Below are 27,939 nucleotides of genomic sequence, written 5' to 3' on the forward strand. Positions count from 1 at the left end.
AGCCCTTGACAACCAATCTAGCCTTGTACCGTGGAATCGGGTTACCATCTTCATGTTTCACCCTAAAAACCCTTCGTTTTTCAAAGCTTTTCTATCTTTAGGAAGTTTTACCAGATCAAATGTATGATTATCATGCAAGGATTTAATCTCATCTTGCATAGCATCAAACCACCTTTCTTTTTCTTCACTATCCATGGCCTCATCAAAACTTTCAGGTTCTCCCCATCACCAAGAGTACAAACTCATTGGGAGAATAACGAGATGAAGGTACTTTCTCTCTAATAGATCTTCCGAGAGAACTCTCTCGGAACATCAATAAAGAACCGGTGCCGGCCAACCACATCATCTTTCACTGGAGTATCAACAACATCATGCTGGTCATTCTGAACATGATCACTATCTTCATTATCAACTTGATCTTAATTATTTTGAAGATTTTCTTCAGGTGCAATAGTCACAGGATCGGATCAACATCAACTAAGCTCTCATTGCTCTGAGAATCAACCTTCTCAGCTTTGTCAAAATCTTCAATTTTCTGGTCTTCAAAGAACACAACATCACGGCTTCTAACAAGTTTCTTCTCAACTGGATCATAGAAACGATAGCCAAATTCGTCTTGACCATAACCAATGAAGATACACCGCCTAGTTTTAACTTCCAGCTTTGGCCTCTCATCCTTAGGAACATGCACAAAGGCCTTACACCCGAAGACTCTCAGATGAGCATAAGAGACATCCTTACCAAACCGAACTCTGTCAGGGACATCACCATCCAAAGCAACAGTAGGAGATAAATTGATAACATAAGCAGCAGTATTAAGTGCTTCTACCCAAAATGAATCTGGCAACTTAGCATCTGAAAGCAAACATCTAACCCTATCAACTAGAGTTCTGTTCATCCTCTCTGCTAAACCATTTAACTGAGGAGCCTTTGGAGGAGTTTTCTGATGCCGAATACCCTGTTGTCTACAATAATTATCAAAGGGACCAATGTATTCACCACCATTGTCTGAGCGGATGCATTTTAGTTTCTTCCTTGTGTATACTATCAACCAAGGCTCCGAAAAGTCTTGAACACATCAAGTACTTCGATCCTTGGACTTTAAAGGAAATACCCGCAGTTTGCGAGAATGATCATCAATAAAAGTCACAAAGTAAAGTGCACCACCACGAGAGCTTACTTTAAAAGGACCACACAAATCCGAATGTACCAACTCCAAACAAATCCAACTTTTCTTTTTGAAGGTGAATGACTCGAAAAAGAAACTCTTTCTTCGTTTCCGCTAAGCAATGAACACATCTCTTTAACTTTGCTTGTTTCACTCCAGCAACTTCTTCTTAGCCAAGTTATCAATCCCCTTCTCGCTCATATGACTCGCCTTCTATGCCATAATTACTCCGATGAAGTATCATTCTCCACCAAATTTACCGAGTCACCACAAATGGAGCCCGAAATAAGTACAAGTCGGACATCTTATAACCTCGAGCCAAAACCATCGAACCTTTAAGAAGCTTTCCACTGCCACCACCAATGGTTTGATCATAACCATCATCATCAAGCTTTCCTACGTAAATTAAATTCGGATGAAATACGGAGCATGCTTGACATTGTTAAGAACCAACCTCGAATCGTTCTTACTTTTCAAGCAAAAACTACGTGCCAATGCCAAGTACCTCAACCTCACTATTAATGCCCATTCGTAAATTTTCAAAATTACCCGAGTATAAGAAGAAAATAATTCCTTCTTTGGCGTGACATGAGAAGTGGCACACCGAATCCACAATCGGGTAGACTCATCACAAACAAGATTGATATCATTTTTACCACAACAAGAAGATCATCTTCAAGAACAACAAGAACACGATTTTCATTATCGCCTTCTTTCTTTTGCCTTTTTCTCGATCTCTCTTAAACTTGTAGCAATGTTTCTTGATGTCCCTTTTCAAGTGACAATAGTCACATGTAAGATTCTTGTACCGGAGGATCTTGACTTGCTTCTACTTCTGCCTCTGTCATTCTGACCTCTGAAGTTACTTCTCCCCTTGTCTTTAGTAACCAAAACATCGGAGTGTGAAGTTGAAGAAGACGACGCTTGAGATCTTCTTCTCATCTCTTCATTCAAAACACCACTTTTAGCTTATTCCATAGTTACACCATCACATCGGGAGCGAGACTAGTCAAAGAAACTCTAAGGGTTTCCCAAGAGTCTCGGCAAAGTATTAAGAAGCCAAAGTCCCCGTATTTCTTCATCAAACTTGACACCCATTCCGGACAAATTTCGATCAAGGACACCCCGAAAATCATTGATATGATCGAAATAGGGTCGCTTCTTTGTATCTAATATTCATCAATTGTTTTTCAAAGAGGAACAACTTATTATTGCCAGTTTTCGAAGCATAAAGTCTCTCGAGCTTTTCCCACAAGCTTTTAGCATTTGTCTCATTCACAATATGATTTCGAACATTATCTTCAACCCATTGCCTGATATAGCCACAAACCTGTAAGTGCTCAAATTCCCACTCTTCATCTTTTATAGACTCGAGTTTCTTAGAAGCAAAACACTGGTAAATGCAATTTCTTGACAAATAGAAGATCTTTCATCTTACTTTTTCCAAATATGGTAATTATTGCCATTTAAACAAACCATCTTCTATATTTGCCTCCATCATTCAAATAGACAATCAACACAACCAAATACAACCACAAGCTCGATACCACGTTGTTCAGAAGAAACAAGCACAACCAAATTGCACGACTTAGAATAAATCGGAAGAAATACCAAGTCCAAACTTTTCACACTATTTGAACCAAGAAGACAATAAACACTAGCACAACGGAAATCCAGCAGCAGCTATACCAACAATAAAATAGCAAGAAAGCAAAAATAAATCGAATGGAAGAGACACCAAATTTACGTGGTAAAAACCCTTCAAGGTGAAGAGGAAACATCCACTTTGACCTCCGCCCACAAAAGCTCCACTATAAACAACAAGAGTTACAACAATGTTCTCCAAATGGCTACAACAACAAAGCCAAGTACGGAGCAACAATACATAAAAGATAGCACCAAAACTAGCGAAGAAAGGAGAAAAATCACCCCCAAAAATGAGCTACTGTTCGTACTCAAAAACTGGAGCTACAGACCACAAAATCCGATCTCCACCGTTGAAATCGAAGAACCAGATGTTGAGAACCCCCAGTTCAAATTTCAACACGATCCAACGGTTAACGAATCAGGAAACGCAATTTAAAGCGGACTGTTGAAGGTAGAAAATTTCTGACGAAAATCGCTTTCTCTCTCACGTTTTTCTCTCATATGATTCGTTATGAATTCACTTTTGTGTTGTAAAATAAGACCTAAATTGATCCTATATATAGAGGAATTTTTGGGCAAAACTGGCCTGATCCAAATTGGATTGAGTTTTATTAATCCAATTCCACATAGGAAGGGAAAACCCAAAAACCTAACATATATAATATGTAAAAAATACATAATTCAATATGGCACCACATATATCTCCGCTACATACCAAAAGTATAAGATATGTTTAAGATATTTACATATATTGAAAGTTCTAGGTATTTAGAGCCCGTTTGGATTGGCTTATAAATTCTTTATTTTTTTTTTAAACTTTTAGTGTTTTGTAGCTCGTAGCCTTAACAAGAATCATTTTATGATAAAATAAGCGCAAAAAATAATTGTTCCGCTTTGAGCGCTTAAATTTTAAAAGGTAAACTTGACTTATAATTCGCTTATTATTTTAAGCCCATCCAAACAAGCTCTTACACATATTTTGAGATATTTACACATATCTCAAAATAATGAGTAGTAAGTCAAAATTATCTCAGGACGGAGGGAGTACAGACCAAAAGTTAATTCTACTCTTTAGGTTGGCAGTCCCTCAAAAAGCATATAACTCCATTTCCCCCCTTTAACTTTCTTCCTGGTTTCTCCTTTGAATCTCATATTCCTTCACCTGTACTTCACGAGTCACCAACATGGCAACACGTATATCTCCGGTTTCTTCGCTTTTCTTTAATTCAAATTAAAATTCTTTTCCGAAAACAAAATAGAAAAAAATACCCACATAGATCCCATTTGACCCAAAAGAGAAAACGAGAAAAAACTCTAGCCGTGTTTATAAAAATAGAATATTGAAGATTACCAATAATAAGTCTAGGAATTCTAATAAAATATTTTGATATTTTAATACACTATTTATGACAAAGAATATTTATATGAACATTAAAAACTTTTGCTTATTTGAACAAAGTATGATTAAATTTAAAATTTGACATTAGAGTTCCTACATCCATAGCAACATTAAATAATTTTGTTTTTTTTATTACATTGAAAAATTAGATTTTATGCATATTTTGTCAAACATTATTTAAATATCAAATGCTACTTTCTGTTGTTTCTGTATCTTGATAATCGTATTGATTTGTAATAGTTAGTGCCCTTTTTTCATATTGCCTTATCATGCTTTTATAGTATTTCGCCATGACATTTTATACTGCTTTTAGCTCCTTGTCCTTCTGCCGAGAGTTTAACCGTAACAACTTCTAGATAAAGTGGGCCCAAAAGGGAAGTCCCTTTCCCTCTGGGGATAGGAAAATCATGATCGGGATAGCGAACCAAAAGCTATGAAACTTGGGTGTGGGTCTTTTGTCGAAGAATGACTTTTATTTTTTATTTTTTTAATCTTTTTATTTATCGTGAATGGGGGAATCATTACACATAGTATACCCGATCGGCGTATTTTTTTGTTTTACGGCCCATAACTCTTCCTCAGCTAGGCTTGGGCAGAATAGCAAAGCAAATATTAGTAGCATTTTGTACACTCTATTCCCCGCAGATCCCACTTTGTGAAATTACACCGGTATGTTATTGTATTTAAATTTCAAATGCTGCTACAAGTGTATAACAGTGATTTACTATAGCAGCCTAAATTTAAATTTTTCGAAACTAACAATTTTGTTTTTTTGTTGGTAAAGAGAGGTTGTGACTACACAATAATTATACATTATTACCTAAAGTTAATTCTACTGTCCAAAAAGTATATAAATCCAATTTTTGACCCTTTTTACTCTTGTCCTTCTTTCTTCTTCAATCTCATTCATGAACATGGCACCCCATCTATCTTTCATCACTTTTCTTTAATTAAATTTAAATTAAATTCTTTTTTTATTAAAAAAAAAAAAAAAAAACCAGATAGATCCCATTTGACCAAGAAGACAAAACCAGAAAAAACCCTAGTCTTGTTTTATTTTTGCCTCACTTTCTATACCAAAAAAAAAACAAATCTTGATTTGATCTCATATATTATTTGATTCAAAAAAACCCCAAGTGTTTATTTTGAGTTCATTTTTACATGTCTTAATTAAATGAGGATTTTTCGAAGATGTACGAGGATATTTTTTATCCTATGTTTGTTTGCTGTTTTTATAACCACTCCAATTTTATTGCTTTCTTCACATTGGCATCTCGGTTCTGATGGTAATTATTTCATTTCACTAAAGTTGTTTATTGCATTTTTAATTTATTTGGATTTATGGGGTTCTTTTTGTTCTAGTTAATTTGATATGATTGTTTTTTTTTTTTTTAAACATTTGGGATTTTGTTTAACTTAGTTGTTTTCTGCTTTTTGAAGTTGTTTGGATTTATGGGGTTCTTTTTGTTTCTCGTTATCATTTGATTTCTGCTACTATCTGTTGTTTCTTGTAGTTCGAGTACCGTATTAATTTCTACTACTATATGTTATTTCTTGTACTTCGAGTATCTATATTACTTTGTGGTAGTTACTGCTTTTTATAGTATTTTGCCATGGCTTATTCGTTTCCGTTATTTCTTTACATAGGCTTAGACATCTTGGCTCTGATGGTAATTATTTCATTTCACTAAAGTTGTTTTCTATGCATTTTTAAGTTGTTTGGATTTGTGGGGTTCTTTTTGTTTTTCGTTATCCTTTGATTTCTGCTACTATATGTTGTTTCTTGTACTTCGAGTATCGTATTAATTTGTCGTAGTTATTGCTTTTTATAGTATTTTGCCGTGACTTATTTGTTTCCGTTATTTCTTCACATAGGCTTAGACATCTTGGTTCTGATGGTAATTATTTCATTTCACTTAGTTGTTTTCTGCAATTTGAAGTTATTTGGATTTATGGGGTTCTTTTTGTTCTAGTTAATTTGATATGATATATATAATTTTTTTTTTTTTTTTTTTACATTTTGATGCAGCTTAGTAATATGTACACAATAATTAGCATTACCTAAAGTTAATTCTACTCTCCAAAAAGCATATAAGTCCATTTTATTGCTTCCTTCACATAGGCTTAGATATCTTCTTCCTTCACGTAGGCTTAGATATCTTGGCTCTGATGGTAATTATTTCATTTCACTTAGTTGTTTTCTGTAATTCCCAGTTATTTGGATTTCTGGGGTCCATTTTACTTCTTATTAATTTGATGTGATTGGTTAACTTTGTTTACATTTTGGTGCAGCATCGAAGGAGTTCGTTGGAGATTTATCATATCTTGTAAGATTTCTCCTCCTTTATTAAGAACTACATTTTTGTTTTGGGTATTGCTTGTTTGAGTTTGTTGCTTAGAGGAAGCAGTATAGCAGCATAGATTATTTTGAACCTTTGATTTTAATCAATAGTAAGTTTTTTTTTTTCTTATAGCTGAAGTTAGTTTTTTTGTACGCTCAATGTTTTGCAAATTTAATTTAGGCCTGGCGTAAAAGATCAAGATCATTGTTTTGCATACTTTTAAAAGGCAAAGAGTGCAGAGTTCTCTGTGTGCAAAATTATCTCCTTCTTACTTGTGTCAGTTTTTGAGTGGATGCATAGTTTAAGATGTTAGTTAACTCATACTGGAGTATATTATTTTAGTAGTAGTAATCAAATAAAATGTTGTAGTTAACAAGTTAGTTTGATAGAAAAGATCATATCAAAGTCTGAAAATATGAATAACTAATCAATGAGTTCTTGAAAGTTCTAAAAATGGAATCGTGTCAAATATTTATATTTTGAAATTGGTAACAAATCGTGTCAAATATTTTTGGAATGCCCAAAATGGAAAGAGTCATTTAAATTGAAACAGATGGAGTGTGTGTGTACATATATCTATATCTTTTTTTTTTTTTTTTGGTAACCATGGTGTCTGGGCCAGCTTGCGCGCACCTCGACTAATTCCACATGCTACCTGCTAACTCCCGCCAGCAACAGATACCAAGAACTCTATCCCAAAGCTTAGACACATGGAGAGAAATCGCCTAGTGTTTTTGTTTCTGCTGAGATTTGAACTTGAGACCTCAGGGTTCTCCTCCCACTTCATTGACCACTAGGCCACACCCTTGGGTGCACAGATGGAGTATGTTGTAGGGGATCTAATTTAGATTTTTATTATTTGTGTTTCGATTGAAACAGATGGAGCATATTGTTATAATATGATCTGATTGATATTTTTCTATTTGGTTTCTTATTAACCTTTTCAGAAGCATAGGATAGAGGTTCAGGCACTTAGTGTAGTTCAACAGGTGATATAAACTTTATATAACTTCTTACAGCTGTGAAAGTCTACTTGGATTGTTACTTATGTTTGCAAACCTTTTTTCTGCTGTTTGGTTTAGGAAGAAGTTGAAAGCCTCAAAGAACCGATCTTGAACGTCTACCGAGATGGAGACCAAAGTTCTGCTGTCAGTTTGGATACTATACATAAGAACGATAGTCTTGGCCAACTTAAGAATGTCAGTTTGTCGGGAAATGATGGTAATTTGATAATTCAGATGCTCTTTACCTTTTCTCCGCGCTTCATTTCTGTTCATTCTATAAATGGAAATCAATTATACACCTTTCTACCTAATTTCAGTAATCACACATGATGTGAAGAAAGAAAGTCAACCAAGTTTAGCGGAGCAAACGCTGTCCACAGCTAGGGAAAAGGCAGTGGTATGTAAGGAAGTCTAATGCATGCAACAACTAACATCAGTCTTTTTATTTATTTATTTATTGATAAGTAGACTCCAATCATTTAAATAGTACACTAAAAAGTTACAGAGGCACAGTTGGGTGGTGTTTCTCATAAGGAAAGTAGTAGCGGTGGAACGACTTGCCCTATTGTAGAGCGCAATGGTTGCAAATCATTCATATAGTTGGGTGGTGTTTCTGATAAGGAAAGTAGTAGCGGTGGAATGACTTGCCCTATTGTAGAGCGCAATGGTTGCAAATCATTCATATAGTTGACCCTGAAATTTGGAATAATGGAATGATTGCTTAACTAAGAAAGCTACTAATGTTGCTTGTCCAGAACTTGTGATTAATAGATGTACTTTAATTATCGTTTGGCTAAAATTGAATTGGTGATTTTTAGATATAATATCATGTGTTGTTTGCAGTTTTAGAGTTGCATATGCATTACTGCTGAATTCCTTTATTTGGTGTTGCTTTAATGTGATGAGTGTGTTGATGTGGAGTAAAAATCTATGCCCTCATGCTTTGGAACACTTACCAAGAAATGGTTTTCTTAAAAAATTAAGGTAAATTAGCAAATTTAGATTTTGCATGCTCGTGACTGTAGGAAGCTGTCAATTGATGGTTCGTATGAAAGATTTTTGTTCCTTTTTTGCCCCCCTAATGAAAATAAGGTTTGGTTGACTGTTTATAAGAAGGGATTTTTTGTGTCTTTATTAAAAAAAGTGATTTTTTGTGTGCCATGTTCATTTATGATTTTTACTTTCTAAGATTCAACTGTTGTGTGTAATAAATTTGGAAAAAGTAGGATTTTAATTATGGTATTGAGGGTTTACAGTATTATTGTTTTCTCTCTCACCTCTCTTTCCTCTCTCTATGAATGACCGAATACTACTGTTAAACTGGAGTTTGTTTTATGTATTTTTTTCATGTAAACTGCAAGCTCATTCTGCATATGTGATCATCTGATTTTAGTTTGTCGTATTGCAGGAAAAATCTAGACCGAAAGAAGTTCAACACGGTCAGAATGTACAGTCTCATCCACGGAGGGCATTAGATGAGAGGGTGAAGGAGATTAAAGATCAGCTGATTAGGGCCAAAGCATTCTTGAATTTTATACCAGCGGGTAGTAACTCTAATTTTGTGAAAGAGATAAAGCTACGAATTAAAGACTTGGAACGAGCTGCTGGTGAAGTTTCTAAAGATTCTGATTTGTCAAGGAGGTAAGATGATATTTCACTTGAACGATTTGATATATGTTAGTTGCTCCACAGTAGCATAAAATCTGCTTGGCTTGGAGTAGTGGCTTTTCTGAGCTACTTTCTGTTCCTTTTTATGATAAGTGTGAATTGTGTTTTGTACTATTGAGTCTGAAAGAATATCTGAGAGAAGGTCAAAATGGTGTGGAATTGACAAATTGATTGGTGCTAAAGTTAATTATGTACACAAAGACTGACTTTAACTTGATATGTCCATGAGTAGTTGAGGAAAAATTGGTTGGTCTTGTAACCAAGTGTTTTAATGTCAGTGAGTGAATACTATTTTGTATTATTATTATTATTCTCAGTCTAGTAACTAAGTACTCAGTGTCTGAAAGTGGATGAAGTAACTAAGTACTCAGTGTCTGAAAGTGGATGCTTTTATTGATTATTCACTTTTATTGAGTCTGAAAGAATATCTGAGAGAAGGTCAAAATGGTTAATTGGAATTGACAAATAGATTGGTGCTAAAGTTAATTATGTACACAAGACTGACTTTAACTTGATAATTGTCCATGAGTAGTTGAGGAAAAATTGGTTGGTCTTGTAACTAATTGTTTTAATTTCAGCAAGTGAATACTTTTCTGTATTATTATTCTCAGTTTTGTAACTAAGTACGTGTAGGGCTGTAGGCAAGTGGATGCTTTTCTTGATTATTCAATTTGTCCTCTTTTAAGAATATTTTGGGCACAATTATTAAGCTTTGAATGGATGTTTTGGATGTATTGAAATAAAAGTGGGGTCCAGGAAGTGACAATAAGGCTAACATTGTAAAATAAAAGTCGTCTGGGGGTGCTTTTTAAATGGTAAAATATTGAAAAGGTATTGACGAGTGTAGAGGAAAGCTTTTCCTTTAGGGAAGTAGATAAAGTCTTGAAATAACGTAAAATAGGAAAGTAAGTTTTTACAGGAACTCACATTTGGAAGTACAGATTTTGTAGTTTATGTTATTTCAAGAGTCCGGTGCAACTTTTTGAGGTGCAAGTTCATTTATTTATGTCTATCTTTATGCCTGGTGTAGCTTTACGTTGCGGTTTACGGAATTTTGACGGAAATTTCTGGTTAAAAGAAATTTCCGCAGTTCTGGTTAAATTTAACAATCAGAGTTTAGTAAGGACGGAGACCAAAAGTGCTCATTTTTGGCAAACTTAAAGGACCAACATTGGTCAACTGATATTTTTAACAAACTATTTTGAACCTACTACCAAAGATAAGGGACCATTTTTGTCATTTTCTCCATGATATGTCGTGGTGCTTGTGGATCATTATCAAAAAAAAATAAAAAATAATACCATCTGGCTTGGGAATTGGGAAGTACTAGTTAAATTGTGTATGTATGATCTAAGAACAGTTTTCTTTCTAGGGCAATACAGAAGATGAAGGCCATGGAATCAACCCTGTCGAAAGCCGGTAAATTGTTCCCTGAATGCTCATCAATGGTGAAGAAACTTCGTGCGATGACATATAATGCTGAGGAACAGCTTCGGTCGCAAAAGAATCAAGCTTCCTTCCTTGTAAATCTTGCTGGAAGAACTACCCCGAAAGGCCTTCATTGCCTCTCCATGCGGTTGACTACTGAATATTTTTCCCTACAACCTGAGGAGCAGGAACTGCCTAACCAACATAAATTTCAGAATCCAGATCTCTACCACTTTGCTCTTTTCTCTGACAATGTTTTGGCATGTTCTGCAGTTGTCAACTCAACTGTATCAACTGCTAGGGTGAGCTGCTCGATAATTTTCTTAATCTTGGCTTTTATTTTTCTTTTTTCAATCTCTTACTCCCATTGTTTCAATTTACGTGTATTACTTCCCTTTATAAAGAATGCAACTTTTTATATTTAGTACTCCTCTCCAGTTCCAAACATCTCACCTCGGCATCAGTTTAAGACCACAAAATTCAACAATCTCTTTTACTTTCTTAAACGTCGTCCCCAGTCAAACTAAGACACATAAAATGAAACTGAAGGAGTATTATTTTTCATCCTCGTTCTATTCTACAGTGATCTTTTGATGATGAAGAATAGAACGTAGGTATTTGGCAGTAAGTCATGTTGCATATGGTCTTTAGAGGAAAATTTTCATTTTGTATCTATGTTAGTTGATGCTTACCTGTAAGAAGCTTTGGTTTCGGTACGGAGCAGACTGATTCCAATTATGCATATAGATCCACTTTTAATTTATGAGAGCACAAATGCTTATTGTGACTGCAGTAACATTATCATTTGTAACTTATCATGCAACTGTTGTATATGAAAGGGCTAAACTTTTATGGTTTCATAACAGTAAGGAGTAACTATTGATCACTATATATTTTGAAGAGAGAAATTAAAGTAATAATGGTAATGCACGTACTTATGGTAAGTGTTTATGTATTTGGCAGGTTCCAGAGAAGATTGTGTTTCATATAGTGACAGATTCTCTTAACCTACCAGCCATGACAATGTGGTTCTTGTCGAATCCTCCTGGCAAAGCAACAATTCAGATCCAAAGTATAGACAGATTTGATTGGTTATCAAACAAGGATATTCTGCAGAAGCAAGAGTCTCTTGATCAAAGATACACTTCTTCACTGAACCACCTGCGCTTTTATCTGCCTGATATTTTTCCTTCTCTCAACAAGATAGTGCTCCTTGATCATGATGTGGTTGTAAAAAGGGATCTGAGCGGACTTTGGCGCATTAACATGAAGGGCAAAGTGAATGGTGCGGTGGAGACTTGTATTGAAGGCGAGCCTTCATACCGCCGAATGGATATGTTAATCAATTTCACTGACCCCATGGTGGCGACGAGATTTGACGTGAAATCATGCACATGGGCGTTTGGGATGAATATGTTTGATCTGCAGGAGTGGAGGAAGCGTAACCTTACTGGGCTCTACCACAAGTACTTGGAGATGGTATAGATCTATATCCTGTTGGGTGTTAATTACTTGTGGAATTGACTAATGATAATTGATGAGTCTTAGGTTGTTCTACAAGGATGATCATTATACTGAAACAAATAGAATGTGTCTAACCTAATGTTTGTTATATACTTATATAAAAAAACCATGATTTAGGGTGTGTTTGGTATGAAGGAAAATGTTTACTTGGAAAACAAGTGGATTTCTTACTTATTTTTAGTGTTTGATAAGTAAGCAAAAAAAATATTATCTCAAGAGCACTTATGAGTAATCTAGCAAAACACTATGGGGTGGGGAGTGGGTGTTCAGGGATGGCGGGGCGTGGGGGTGGGGTATTGGGTGGGCGGGAAGGAGACAATGAACTTGGAATGTCATTTATGAAACTTGTTTTCCCTACTTACATTAGGAAAGTCATTTTTCTCATTTTCATGGAATTTGTTTTCCTAGAGAAAATGTTTTCCAATATATATTTACCAACCAAGCATGGGAGAATTAGAAAACATTTTCCTTACCAAACACACCGATAGGTTTTCATGCATTCTTAGATGTTTTCTATAGTAATGTGTATATATAATGTCTTGTTTTATAGCTGCTTTGTTATGATACTGCTCTCCTTTTATTCTTCACTGCCTCACTTTTAGTGCATGCATTATGCAGGGAAGTAATAGACCATTAATGAAAGCTGGTACTTTGCCCATGGGTTGGATGACCTTTTACAAACATACACGTGCTATAGATCGGAGATGGCATGTCTTAGGGTTGGGGTACGAATCTGGTGTGAAACTGAACGAAATTGACCAGGCAGCTGTGATTCATTACGATGGAGTTATGAAGCCATGGTTAGAGATTGGACTTCAGAAGTTCAAGCCCTACTGGAAGAAACATATTCGGTATGAACATCCCTTTTTGCAACAGTGCAATATTCAAGACTAGCGATTGGATCCTTTAGTGATAGGTTGAGTTCCACTTCACCACAATTACGTAGTGTAGGAACCCCTCACATTCACCATATTCTTTCACACAATTTTTTCCTTGTAAAGTCCAACTTTTACGCCCTCCATCTCACGTTTATTTTCCTTCTCAACGGTCATAGAAATTTATCCCCACACTAGCAATAACTTGGGACCTGATATTGGCGTGTCCCCGAGATTCTTGTAATGCTTGGACTTGCCTGTATATTGATCTTGTAGAATGCTAAAGAAGTTTTTCTTATGATTTACCTATTGTAGGTGAGATATGAAATATATGTTCTTTGAGATATTTTCCTTAATCTATTGTTGGAGAGACAGGGGAAGCTTTGGAAAGAACTTATAAGGTGCATATTTTTAACTATACGGATTGGGAACTCTATGACACAACTAATTCATATTTATGTTGTAGAAAGCCAACTGTGGGAGGTTTTAGCGCTCCCAACAGAGGGCTTTATTCTCAAGGTTCAAACCCAAGACCTCTTGTTAAGGGTAAAAGAGCCTTTATGATTCCACCAAACCCCATGCTGATATAAGACGAAGCTCCTAAACACGTAAAAGTGTCTCAGGAAGGAAATGACAAAGAAATATTAAGAGATGCACACAGAATTTCCAAACAAGTACTAATGATCATTAGTGAATGTGATTGATGGAAAATTCTATACATGATCTTAAAGAACTCGAATTAATACCAATATAAGTTTAGGAGTAATTAAAATTAAGATACACTGCATTTCTAAACATTTGAAATACAAGAAACTAAAGATACATTGCACTTCTAAACATTTGAAATAGAAGAAACTAAAGATACACTACAACCAGCTACTACACCCACCCACTCCCGCCCACCCACCCCAACACACGCACACACCCTGACACCCAAAAAAAGAAAAAAAGATGACCCTTCGTTGTTCAGATTTATCATTGTCGTTATCAGAATGGGTTAGATTTTAACGACCTCATAATCGAAACACCTTTTTTTAAGGATTTTCTTCGAGCACTTTAGCCTTTCCCTTGATGTAAATTTCAAAGGATTTGACTGTTGGTATGATCTCGCGATCTTCTGGATTTGTGATCACAATTCCTTTATTATTGTTGATCTCCATGCTTTCTGGAGGAAGCATTTCTGATTTGCCTTTTTCCTTGGTCTCTTTATGTTGTGCTGCAAGAAGATTGAACAATCATTAAACACCATGTAAAAGTAGAGGAAAAGTAATAGTAGGAAATGAGATGGTTTTTCAGCAGAGACAGATTCAGGATTTAACTATTACAGAATCAAATTTGAAATTCTACCACAACCTGTTTGTTTTACAGGATTCGATCTACTTATTTAATGCACTTTTAATGAGTCAAGGTTATTGCGTTCAAATGAACTCGTACGTTCTTAACTACATCTGTTAATGACCTTCAATAGTATAAGCATGAAGGATGTAGTGTGAGTACGTTGTAGTCATGTTATGAGGTGCCGTTGTGTGGTCGAGATGAGGTCCAATTGAATTCCCTTTAATAAAATAAAAAAACTTATTCCCTTTAATAAAATAAAAAAACTTACTCTCTGCATACAAATGGATAAACACATTATTTTCATTTATATAAATTATTGAATCTCCTTCATATAAAAAAATCTTCTAGTATAACAGCAAAGGTTTGCTCGAAGATGTACTTTAGTTCATAGCTAGGTTCGCAATCAATGTGTGTAGCATTCTTATTTTTTTTTCTCCTTCATACTCTAATTAAAATTCTTGGATCTGTCACTCTAAACACTACTAAAGCGAAACAGCAAAAATCCGTTGTTAATCCTATCTAGCGACGAATTAACGCTTTATTATTGAAATTTTTTATATTAACTGCGAGCAACTTAGTGACGATGTTCCTAATTAATTCTAGCTGTTTTGTAGTGTATAATTGTAACATATGCTCTATAACACAATACATTAGTAACTAATTCCAGTTTTTTTTTTTTGTAGTGTATGATTGAAATATATAACACTAGAAATTAAAGGCGTGGATTGGAATTGGGGGGGGGGGGGGGTAAGAAATATATAATTAATAGATGACCTTTAGTTTCAGCAGATCTTATAATGTCAAGGGCACGTTGCAAAGCTGGACTCTTGGTTGCTGATATTATAGCTTCATTTGGCCCCATGGTACTTTCAATTGGTACTTCTGTCTCCTTTTCCGCTACTTCTTTGTCCTTGATACTAATTGTGTTTTGCACTGGTGGCCTAGGTGGCTTCTTTGATGATTTTGCTAACGAAGTCCCTGTAGAATCCATTCGAGTTGATTGTTCAACCTAGAAAAAGAGAGACAAATACCATTTTGTTTGTCATATATAATAGACTAGAATATAAACACATCATATATATGTTGAAAAAGTAATTTTTGATATATAAACACCCTACGATTTTCCGACAAGGGTGTTCAACTAATCGATCACTCCTGAACCTAGTGGAAGTATTTGATCTATATATACCCTCGACGAAGGATGTTCAATTGATCAATAATTCTAGAGCCCAGTGACAGTATTTGAACTATATTTATAAACCCTATAATTTGTTCTTTTTTGTTCAACCTAAAAAAAAGAGAGACAAATACCCTTTTGCTTGTTATATAATCGAATATAAACACATCATATATATGTGTGAGAAAAGTAATAATTGATATATATATACACCCTATGATTTTTTGGCAAGGGTGTTCAATAGATCGATCACTCTCGAACCTAGTGGAAGTATTTGATCTCTATATATATACCCTATGATTTTCCGACGAAGGGTGTTCAATTGATCAATAACTCTAGAGTCAAGTGATAGTATTTGAACTATATAAACCCTATCATTTTGAGGGGAAGGTTGTTCAAATGAGCGATCATTCTAGAGCCCAGTGACAGTATTTGACCTACACACACACACACCCACACCCGCACCCACCCACACACACCCTATGATTTTCAGGTGAAGGTCGTTCAATTGATCGATCACTCTTGAGCCCATATTTAAACTATATGCACCCTATATGATTTTCAAGCGAAGAGTGTTAGATCGACCAATCTTGAGCCTAGTGACGATATTTGACCTATATGCACCCTATGATCTATATGCACCATATAAGATTTTCAAGCAAAGAGTGTTAGATCGACCAATCTTGAGCCTAGTGACGATGTTTGACGTATATGCACCCTATGATCTACAACGAAAGGTGTTCAAATGATACATCAGCCTTTATCCTAGTAGTGGTAGTTGAGCTATATACATCTTATGATTTTCCGGGACAAAAATGTTCAACTAATCAATCACTCTTGAATCTATGACACTCATCCGCTATTTTTAGAGTGACAAGCTAATAATAAAATCAAAGAGAGGGTGAGGAGGTGAAGGCAGGGATGATTAACTTACATAAATTGAAGAAAATAAAAGTTAGGTGAAGAACGGTGGTGCATTGTCAAGGGAAGAAAGGGGATTAAATAGTGAAAGTGAAGTGGTGGGTGTAAGATAGGATCATTAAGAGGGTGTTATCCACACTGGTGTTAGATGGACAATTAATGAGGTCAAATATCAAAGATCAATGTTGCATTTCCCTCATCTCTCTTAAAATAGATCACTTCTTTCATATCAGACTGGTGAGGTCTTTTGCTATTTCTAAACTCCCACAGATCAACGGTAAACTTTTGGAAAGATGAATTAAATGCAGTTAGTTCTGTCTTAAAAAATATAATTAATGAGGTAAGTTCTTAATTGGTAAAAGAGTTTGTTTCACATTAAATGCAAGTTTCCTCAAGTGATTGAAGAACATGATTTGACCAAACTAACAAAAAGCCATTTAAGCATGCATATAATACAAATGTCAATCAACACGAATTTGGATATGTGCATGTTTTAAGAAACATGTTAAACAAAGCACCTTCCTTTTGTTTTCGAGATATAAAGGTAGCATGACTAATTTAGGATGATATAAGACGAAGCTTCTAAACACGTAAAAGTGTCTCAAAGAGAAAATGGCAAAGAAATATTAAGAGATGTACACAAAATTTCCAAACAAGTACTAATCATCATTAGTGAATATGATTGATTGATAATTCTATACATGATCTTAAAGAACTCGAAATAATACCAGGATAAGTTTAGGAATAATTAAATTAAGATACACTGCACTTCTAAACATTTGAAACAGAAGAAACTAAAGATACACTATAACTAGCTATTACACCCCCAACACACACACACCCACACCTTACACACAAATAAGAAAAAAGACGACCCTTCGTTGTTCAGATTTATCATTGTCACAATGAGCTAGATTTTAACGACCTCATAATCAAGACACCTTTTTTTAAGGATTTTCTTCGAGCACTTTAGCCTTTCCCTTGATGTCAATTTCAAAGTATTTGACTGTTGGTATGATCTCATGATCTTCTGGACTTGAGATCACAATTCCTTTACTTGATGATCCCAATGCTTTTGGAGGAAGCATTCCTGTTTTGTCTTTTTCCTTGGTCTCTTTATGTTGTACTGCAAGAAGATTGAACAATCATTAAACACCATGTAAAAGTAGAGGAAAAGTAATAGTAGGAAATAAGATGTTTTTTCAACAGAGACAGATTCAGGATTTAAATATTACATAATCAAATTTGGAATTCTACCACAACCTGTTTGGTTTACTGGATTCGGTCTATTATTTGTACTTATTTAATGCCCTTTTAATGAGTCAAGGTTATTGCGTTCAAATGAACTCGTACGTTCTTAACTACATCTGTTCCTGATCTTCAATAGTGTAAGCATGAATGATGTAATGTTAGTAAGTTGTAGTCACGTTATGAGGTGTCGTTGTATGGCTGAAATGAGGTCCAATTGAATTCCCTTAATAAAAAAACTTATTCTCTACATACAAATGGATAAAAACATTTTTTTCATTTATATAAATTATTGAATCTCCTTCACATAAGAAATCTTCTAGTATAACAGCAAAGGTTTGCTCGACGATGTACTTTAGTTCATAGCTAGGTTTGAAATCAATGTGTGTAGCATTCTTATTTTTTTTTCTCCTTCATAATATTATTGGAATTCTTGGATCTGTCACTACTAAACACTACTAAAATGAAACAGCAAAATATCTAGCGACTAATTAACGATGTATTATTAAAAGATTATGTTAACTACTAGCAACATAGCGACGAAGTTAGTAACTAATTCCAACTGTTTTGTAGTGAATAATTGTAACATATACTGTATAACACAAGAAATTCGTAACTAATTCCAATTTTTTTAAGCCTATAATTGTAATATATAACACTAGTTGTGTTTTGCTTTGATGGCTTCTTTGATGATTTTGCTAATGGAATCCCTGTAGAATCCATTGGAGTTGATTGTTCAGCCTAAAAGAAAAGAGACAAATACTCTTTTGTTTGTTTTACATAATCGACTAGAATATAAACCACATCATATATATGTTGAAAAAGTAATTTTGATATATATACACCTTGTGATTTTCCGACAATGGTGTTCAATTAATCGATCACTCCTGAACCTAGTGGAAGTATTTGATCTATATATACCCTCGACGAAGGATGTTCAATTGATCAATAACTCTAGAGCCCAATGATAGCATTTGAACTATATTTATAAACCCTATAATTTGTTCTGCTTCGTTCAACCTAAAAAGATAGAAATGAATACCCTTTTTCTTGTTATATAACCAACTAGAATATAAACACATCATATAAATGTGTGTGAAAAGTAATATTTGATATATACACATCCTATGATATTCTGGCAAGGACGTTCAACTGATCGATCGCCCTCGAACCTTGTGGAAGTAGTATATACCCTATGATTTTCCGACAAAGGGTGTTCAACTCAAGCCCAGTGATAGTATTTGAACTTTATAAACCCTATCATTTTGAGGAGAGGGTTGTTCAAATGATCGATCATTCTAGAGCCCAGTGACAATATTTGACACACACACACACACATGCCCTATGATTTTTAGGTGAAGATTGTTCAACTGATAAATCACTCTTGATCCCAGATTTAAACTATATGCACCCTATGATTCTACAGCGAAAGATGTTCAAATGATAGATCACCCTTGATCCTAGTAGAGGTAGTTGAGCTATATATATATATATATATATATTATGATTTTCCGGTAAAAAATGTTCAACTGATCAATCACTCTTGTATCTATGTCATCCGTCCACTACTTCTAGAGTGACAATCTAGCAATGAAATCAAAGAGAGGTTGATGAGGTGGGGGTGATTAACTTACCTAAACTGAAGAAAAGAAAGAAGGTAGGTGAAGAACTGTGGTGCAATGTTAAGTGAAAAAAGGAAATTAAATAGTTGAAGTGAAGTGATTGTTGCTAGATGGGATAGTTAAGAGGCTATAATCCACTTAACTATCCTATCTAACAACAATCACTTCAACTATTTATTTCCCTTTCTTCCCTTAACAATGAACCACAGTTCTTCACCTACCTTCTTAATTAAGTAAAACTCAGCTAAGAACTCACCTCATTCATTATTCATCTAACACCAGTTTGGTTTATAGCCTCTTAATTATCCTATTTAACTACAATCACTTCACTTCATATGTATGCTTAAATGGCTTTTTGTTAGTTTGGTCAAATCATGTTCTTCAGCCTCTTTAGGAACTTGTATTTAATTAGAATTTCACATTAAGTGCAAGTTTCCTAAAGAGGCTGAAGAACATGATTTGACCAAACTAACAAAAAGCCAATTAGCGTGCATGTAGTACAAATGTCAATCAACATGAAATTGGAGATGTGCATGTTTTAAGAAACATGTTAAACAAAGTACCTTCCTTTTGTTTTTGTGATATAAAGGTCGAATGACTATATTTAGGTTCTTTTTTGGCTTTTATCATTTGGTAACTGAAACCTATTAAATTTGATTATTTTATTTTTGCATAGTGGATATTAAGCTCACAAGAAAAGTTTTCTCATTTTCTGTTTATCTTAAATAGGTTTTTTGTGGAATTAAATATATAATTTTAATATCAAATAATTGTAATTCATGAAAATTGTTGAAATTATCGAATTTCTACCAAAGATAAATTTATCAAACACCTTATCAGATGATTGAACCTAAAACCTTTTAATTGAAATATTATATTAGACAGAAATAAACAACAGACATATTTCTAAACACAAAACCGACAATAACAACATTAAGTAGTCGTAATTTCAGACAAATTGAGGTCGAGAACCCATAAACAGACAATAACTAACTAGCTGTAATTCCAAATAAATTGGGGTCGAGAACCCATAAACCGACAATAACAACATTAACTAGTTGTAATTCCAAATAATTAAATAGGGGTCAAGATTCAGGAATCCATAAACCGACAAAAAAAAGTTCTTTTTTGTCGTCTATATAATACCACACTGTCTAAATTAATTGGAATTTTTAATTATCGATAGTAAATTTGACACTACTAAAGCTATTCGGACTAGATTTGTTTAACTTCTATTAAAACGTTGGATATTAAGAAACTACACAAAGATTTTATTACATTTGTGATTTTTCTTATATCAAAATTGATACTCCCACCTGTCCATTTAATTGTTCTCCTTACTAAAAATAGTTGGTCCAAATAGTTATCATTTTAAAAAATCAAGACAATGACAACAACAACAACATACCCAGTATTATCGGACCAAGTGTGGTCTAGAGAGGATAGAACATATGCAGACCTAACCCCTACCTTGTGAAGCTAATGTTTCCAATAGACCTTCATCTCAAGAAGAAATGAAAAAGCAACAGTAATAATAGGCAGTAACAACAACACGGTAATAGGAACCCATAAACCGACAAAAAAAGTTCTTTGTTGTCGTATATATAATACTAAACCGTCTAATTTATTTGGATTTTTATAATTCTTGATAGTAAATTTGACAACATTAGAGCTACTCGGACTAGATTAATTTAGCTTCTATTAAAACTTTGGATATTAAGAAACTACACAAAGAGTTTATTAAAGCTATGATTTTTCTCATATCAAAATGATACTGCCTCCGGTCCATTTAACTTGTCGTCCTTACTAAAATAGCTTGTCCAAAATGGTTGTCATTTTAGAAAATCAAGACGACGACAACAACATACCTAGAATAATTCCACCAGGTGGGATCTGGGGAGGGTAGAGCGTATGCAGACCTTACCCCTACCTTGTGAAGCTAATGTTTCTGATAGACCCTTATCTCAAGAAGAAATGAAAAGGCAGCAGTAATAATAGGCAATAACAACAACAAGGTAATACGATAAACGTAGTAAATGACACGATCAGGTTGTACTATACATCTAAGAATAGGCAAACAAAAAAAAAAAAAAAAAAAGATAGTAATACTCCTGATACAAAAAAGAAATCCGCGCGACAACCTACCAGAAATCAAGATATAATTAATTATTTGTTTCCACCTGTACTCTTACTGAATAAATGTAGAGAGAGATTAATGTCTTTGAAAAAGAGAGTAGTATCAAATTGAGATCAAAGATTAAACAATGATAAATTAGTCAAATTGCCCTTTAGTTAATGTTTTCTCTAGGGGCATGCAAAAGAAAACATCCCAAATAAGTATGTGCGTATGTGTGTGTATTCTGCAACATATTGTCGTGTAAGTAGTGAAAAACTTAACAAAACGATGCAAAGAAATGTCTTTTGTTGGAGCTAAGAAAAAATCACATTCAAAGCCCAGAGTAAACCTTATTTACCATATTCGATACGGATACCTAATATTGACACAAACTGAAATTTTCAATATGAATATTAGTTGAAAACATCCTAAAAATTCATATGGAGAATCTACAATTTGTTCACGTCTTATAAATAAATTAAATCCAATTTAAAGTTGAGTTTAAGTTTAATGCAATCAATTATAAGGTAATTACTTGATAATTTTCTTGTGATAAACCATAATTGACAATTCAGTAAAAATTGGTAACTAACCCGTTTTAATAGATAAAATTACATCGCAAAACCCAAGCTTGGATTTATTTTTTAACTTTTCTCACCCAAGCTTGGCTTTATTCAATTTGGTGAAAATACTTTAAACAAATGGAGATAACCAAACATTGTTTAAAGTAATTTTCTAAAATATCACTTTGTAAATGTTACATGCTAATGTTTTTGCTTTTTGTATTTTGATTATCGTATTATTTTGTTGTAATTACTGTTCAGAATGCTTTGTCATGCTTTCTATAGTATTTTGTCATTATTCATCTCCGTTATTATTTTTTCCGATCTGCTTTGATCTTTTTTCCTCGAGTTGAGGGTGTATCGGAAACAACCTCTTTACCTTTAAGGTAGGGGTAAAACAGACCGTACTCTTTCCGCACTCCAACTTTATTGGATTCTGTTTGGGTATGTTGTTATTCATTGTTGTCACATACTAATGTTTTGGTGCTCTAAGAATGGGCCTCAACCATTTAGATTCTGAGCCCAACCCAAATATAAAGCCAAACGGGCCGTTAATCGTTGGGCCTTGTAACCGACCACATCATTTCTCAATTGACCAACCAATGATTGCCACGTACTACTCAATGTCAGTGCCCCGGATTTCCATCAAACAAATTTCAGAAGCCTAAATTATAATTACCACAATCAAACTACAGTCTTTGCCCTTTTGCAAAACCAGAGCTGCATTTTCTAAAATTCGTCTTCATTTCCGGTACATTTTCTAAAATTCTCCTCAATTTCAATTTATAAACCTAGAGTTCAATGATGGTATTTGACCGATATATACACCCTATGATTTTCAGGCGAAGATTGTTCAACTGATCAATCACTCTTAAGCCCAGTAACATATTCAAATTATATGTAACCTATGATTTTCAAGGGAAGAGTGTTCGATTGATCAGTCTGGAGTATAGTGACGACATTTGACCTATGTGCACCTAGTGATTTTCCAGCGAAGGGTGTTCAAATGATTGATCACCCTTGAGCCTTGTGACGAAGTTGACCTATATACATCTTATGATTTTCCCGGTAAAAAATTAAATATTCAACTTATCAATCACTCTTGAATCTATGTGACTCCGCCATTACTTCTAGAGTGACAAGCTAACAATGAAATCAAAAAGAGGGAGAGGCGGCGCCGGGGGAGGGTGGGGGATGAGTGATTAACTTACCTAAATTGAAGAGAAAAAAAAAAAAAAAAGGGAGGTGAAGAAATACACGAAATTGAGATGTGCATGTTTTAAGAAACGTGTTAAAACAAAGCAACTTTCTTTTGTTTTTGTGAAATAAAGGTTAAATGACTATATTTAGATTATTTTTTTCGCTTTTATCATTTGGTGACTAAAACATATTAAATTTGGTTATTTTATTTTTGCGTGGCAGAAGTTAAGCTCATAAATAAAGTTTTCTTATTTGCTCTTTAGTCAAAAGGACTTCATTCTTAGTTAAAAGTTGTGAAATTTTAACTGGTCTACTCAATGGCAGAGCCATTTTCGTCCAAGACAAGTCAATTGACACTCTTTCAACGAAAAATTTAACAATAATAATGAAAAGTATGATTCAGGAAATTACGGTTATGATACGAGGAAACACACATTCCAAAATCATAATTCAACCTAAGTTCAACATAAATAGGTTTTTGGAATTAAATATATAGTTTTAATAACAAATCATCAGTGTTCATGAAAATTATTACAATTCTCGAATTTCTGCCAAAGATAAATTTATCAAGCACTCTTATCAAATGATTGAACCTAAAAACTTAAAATCGTAATTTTAATTGAAATATTATATTAGGCTTCACAATAGACATTCTAAACTCACAACCGACAATAACAACATTAAGCAGCCGTAATTCCCAATAAACTGGGGTCGAGAACCCATAAGCCGACAATAATTAACTAGTTGTAATTCCAAATAAATTGGGGTAGAGAACCCATAAACCGATGATAACATTAACTAGCCGCAATTCCAAATAAACTTGTCAACCCATAAACCAATAATAAAAAAAAATGTTCTTTATTGTCGTATATATAATACTAAACCGTCTAATTTATTTGGATTTTTATAATTATTGATAGTAAATTTGACAACATTAGAGCTACTCGGACTAGATTAATTTAGCTTCCATTAAAACTTTGGATATTAAGAAACTACAGAAAGAGTTTATTAAAGTTATGATTTTTCTCATATCAAAATGATACTCCCTCCGGTCCATTTAACTTATCGTCCTTACTAAAAATAGTTGTTCTAAAATGGTTGTCATTTTAGAAAAACAAGACAACAACAACATACCTAGTATAGTTTCACCAGGTGGGATCTGAGGAGAGTAGAGTGTATGCAGATCTTCTCCCTACCGTATGAAGCTAATGTTTCCAATAGATCCTCATCTCAAAAAGAAATGAAAAGACAGCAGTAATAATAGGCAGTAACAACAACAAGGTAATAAGATAAACGAAGTAAATGAAACGATCAGGTTGTACTATACATCTAAGAATAGGCAAACGTAAAAAAAGATAGTAATACTTCTGATACGGTAAAGAAATCCGCGCGTCAACCTACCAGAAATCAAGATATAATTAATTTTTTGTTTCCACCTTTACTCTTACTGTACTGAATAAATATAGAGAGAGATTAATGTAGTGAAAAAAAGAGTACTACCAAACTGAGATCAAAGAGTAAATAATGATAAATTAGTCAAATTACCCTTTAATTAATGTTTTCTTTAGGGACGTTCAAAGCAAAACATGACAAGTAAAATAAACCGGAGGAAGAGTCTCTGTGTGTGTGTGTGTTGTGTGTGTGTATTGTGTGTGTGTGTGTATTTTGCAACATATTGTCGTGTAACTAGTGAGAAAAAAAAATAGCAAAACGATGCAAAGAAATATCTTTTGTTGGAGTTAAGAAAAAATCACATTCAAAGCTCAGAGTAAACCTTATTTACCAAATTCAATACGGATACCTAATATTGACACAAACTGAAAATTTCAATATGAATATTATTTGAAAACAACCTATAACTTCATTGAGAGAATTTACAATTTGTGCACGTGTCACGACCCAAATCATGGATCATGCGGGCACCCACACTAACCCTCCCTGGTGGGCGAACCCTTCAGATAACTACCTTAATTTGATACAACATGCGGAATAAATACTTTTATTATAAGAAATTTCCAAAATATGGTCTAGACTCATACAAGAGCTTCTAAGAAGTTTACAATTTGAATAGATAACCGACTCAAACTGGATACGACTTCTGTTTAAGGATAGAGAGCAACAGAAATCTAAGGAGAGACTCTGGGTTGCAATAGCTCACCCAAACGTCTTTGACGAATGCCTCGAAACGGTCGTGAGACTCGAACATCACACGAAAATAACTCTACACTCCAAAAGGAGTGTAGCAAAGTAGTATGAGCACAACACTAGGCTCGTAGGTATCATAGGCCGACAATGGTTAGTTCACGCATATAAACAAGAAGCAACTAACAAGTAAGCGGATAAGTAATCAAACACGGTCACACATCTAGCACATGAGAAAGTCTTGCATTAACGATAGTCACGGTGATCTCAATATCTCGGATTATAAGCCTAGGGAGAATTCTATAAACCTCGATTCCATCCAACCTTTAAAATAAATACTCACAAACAACAACTCGGTAATTCACAAATCAAGAATCAATCGAGAGAATGTGCCATGCAATGACATGAATGACCATTCAAATGGAGTGCTATGCAATGCAATGTCGTGCTATGTAAATGTTATGCAATGCGGTAGTCACCTCTCACACTCCACTCCCGTACACACATGCTATGGCAATGCCTCATAGTCATGACCCATGGGGGACCCGCGAAGTCCATGTACCACTCGCTCGGAATATAACCTCGGATCACGAGCACACTCTCACGATCCCGTGCAAAGACCTCGGGCATCGGACACTCCATCGTTCCAAGCAAGAAACCTCGGGCAACAAACACTCATCTCTCTTTTACCTCTCTCGGCAAAGACCTCGAGTCTCTCAATCACTCTCCTCACCATTATAACAACATAAGAGTAATATGAAAGCATGTCATGCATGATATCGTCTCAACTATATCACCAATATGCAATAAACAAGTACAAGTCATATTATTGCCCACGGCTCAATCATCAATATTACCCCTTCCCTTTCATAAGGTGAGGGAGCTAGTATGTGATAAAGATACAACTAGGTGATAATTACATCACATAGCACATAGAATATGGGATGCATGCCTCGCATGGAATCAACCTCAATAATCACCGCAATCATAGGTTCCATAGATTCATACTAGGGATTGCAACTCAATATTCAATTCTCAGTAATAACCTTCCTCTTCCATATGACCAGTGGGATAACAAGAGAGAGAGAATTATATCAAATACATGAAATCACAATACAATGACAGCTCACATAACAATATCGTAATAATGGCGACGAGCCCACATGATATTACAATAATGGCAACAAGCCCACATAACAGTATCACAATAATGGCGACAAGCCCACATAACAGCTAGTAATACCAACCTAGATGGAATTTACCTCCACACCATGCCCGAAGGCCTATCATGCTTTCCCCGTCAATCACTACTATTTACATACGTTTCGCTAACCGGAGTCTAGACATAAAGTAAACCGTAACCTACCTCAATGCCGAACAGGTGTCACGAACTTTCACGCCAAAGCTTTTTCCTTCTGAAGTGCTTCCGATCGGACCAGGTCTTTAGCGCTTATTCGTCACACAATATGTGTACGCTACCCAATAATACTTCAACCTATATTAAGACGCCAACAACTATGGTTAAGCTACAGGGAGATTCAAACGTATTCTAACGTTAGTAACTCCTTTCTAGATGTTTAGGCGATGTTTTCTCTTGTATCTAAACCAACCACATACTACCAATACAACATCAATAATTATGTGTTCAATACCAATCCGGACAGCCCACACAATATTCTAAACAACCCACATTCATAACATGCAATAACGATTCACATACGGTTTCGACATCCTCAAGTTACTTTTATTAGTTTGTAGCCTTAACGTTTGCATGTAACAACTTATAACAGCCCATCAACATACAATATGATGTATACTCTTAACTTATAATTATTCTTTCCAACTTAATGAAAACACAAGTCCAAAACAGTCCACTACCACAACATGTCCAAAGCAGTCTCTAACCGACAACATAACGATGTTCGGAATTCTTGCAAACGTTTACGAACATACTAAGCCAACCACATGCGATTTTTATACATCATTTCATGTCTTCTTTTCATATAATTTTAGTAAGTTATGACCAGCTATCCACACGACAAGTACAACATCAATTCATACGCAACTACGCTATATCGTCATTTTTATAATCCTTAAAACAACTCACAAATGACTTTAGTTTCAACTCCAACCATTAAACACCTTCCTTTCCATCATAAAATTCATGATAATAACAATAAAAATATCAAGTAAAAACAGTTCACTAACTTCTTCACAAAACAGTCCACACACGGCTACACCATGCTTCAACATCTCTCACATAAAATCATAGATTCAACCATTTTCATACTAACATAACTTCACCTTTAACCTTCCAATTCTTTTCATTCTTTTTACCATGAGATCTATGATAGTAACAACCATATTTATTAAAGAAAATCAGTCCATTAATTCCACCAAAACAGTCCCTACGGCCAACTAACATTCCAACGCCAACTTTCATGATTTTATGCATGCGATTCATGTTCGTCAAGTTACAACCATACTTCAACATCAACACATATAACCCCATAACTACTATCATGTTCCAACATCAATACACCTTATTTCATGCATA

General features: G+C 34.6%; 2 protein-coding genes across 2 annotated transcripts; one reads left to right on the forward strand and one right to left on the reverse strand.

The window, feature by feature from the left end:
* The first annotated feature begins 5,116 nt into the window (after positions 1–5,116).
* Positions 5,117–13,377, forward strand: LOC132044007 (probable galacturonosyltransferase 6). Its single transcript, XM_059434483.1, has 9 exons — positions 5,117–5,500; positions 6,507–6,541; positions 7,504–7,545; positions 7,639–7,777; positions 7,878–7,957; positions 8,969–9,201; positions 10,601–10,958; positions 11,620–12,135; positions 12,799–13,377. The coding sequence occupies exons 1-9, from the start codon at positions 5,389–5,391 to the stop codon at positions 13,072–13,074; spliced, it is 1,791 nt and encodes a 596-aa protein (XP_059290466.1). The 5' UTR covers positions 5,117–5,388; the 3' UTR covers positions 13,075–13,377.
* Positions 13,378–13,983: 606 nt separating this feature from the next.
* Positions 13,984–15,544, reverse strand: LOC132044022 (uncharacterized). The gene is made up of 2 exons (XM_059434493.1): positions 15,168–15,544; positions 13,984–14,271 (listed from the first exon to the last, which is right to left on the reverse strand). Exons 1-2 carry the CDS (start codon positions 15,382–15,384, stop codon positions 14,090–14,092), a joined length of 399 nt encoding a protein of 132 aa, XP_059290476.1. The 5' UTR covers positions 15,385–15,544; the 3' UTR covers positions 13,984–14,089.
* Positions 15,545–27,939: the final 12,395 nt, after the last annotated feature.

Source organism: Lycium ferocissimum, unplaced genomic scaffold (assembly GCF_029784015.1).
Source record: "Lycium ferocissimum isolate CSIRO_LF1 unplaced genomic scaffold, AGI_CSIRO_Lferr_CH_V1 ctg3230, whole genome shotgun sequence".
Taxonomy (NCBI): domain Eukaryota; kingdom Viridiplantae; phylum Streptophyta; class Magnoliopsida; order Solanales; family Solanaceae; genus Lycium; species Lycium ferocissimum.

Excerpts from the sequence above, each read along its gene's own strand:
- LOC132044007 (XM_059434483.1), top strand. The coding sequence starts at position 5,389 with ATGAGGATTTTTCGAAGATGTACGAGGATATTTTTTATCCTATGTTTG. Across the intron at positions 9,202-10,600 it reads GATTCTGATTTGTCAAGGAG|GGCAATACAGAAGATGAAGG; the intron begins GTAAGATGATAT and ends TTTTCTTTCTAG. Across the intron at positions 12,136-12,798 it reads ACCACAAGTACTTGGAGATG|GGAAGTAATAGACCATTAAT; the intron begins GTATAGATCTAT and ends TGCATTATGCAG.
- LOC132044022 (XM_059434493.1), bottom strand. The coding sequence starts at position 15,384 with ATGGATTCTACAGGGACTTCGTTAGCAAAATCATCAAAGAAGCCACCT. Across the intron at positions 14,272-15,167 it reads AAGATCTGCTGAAACTAAAG|CACAACATAAAGAGACCAAG; the intron begins GTCATCTATTAA and ends ATCTTCTTGCAG.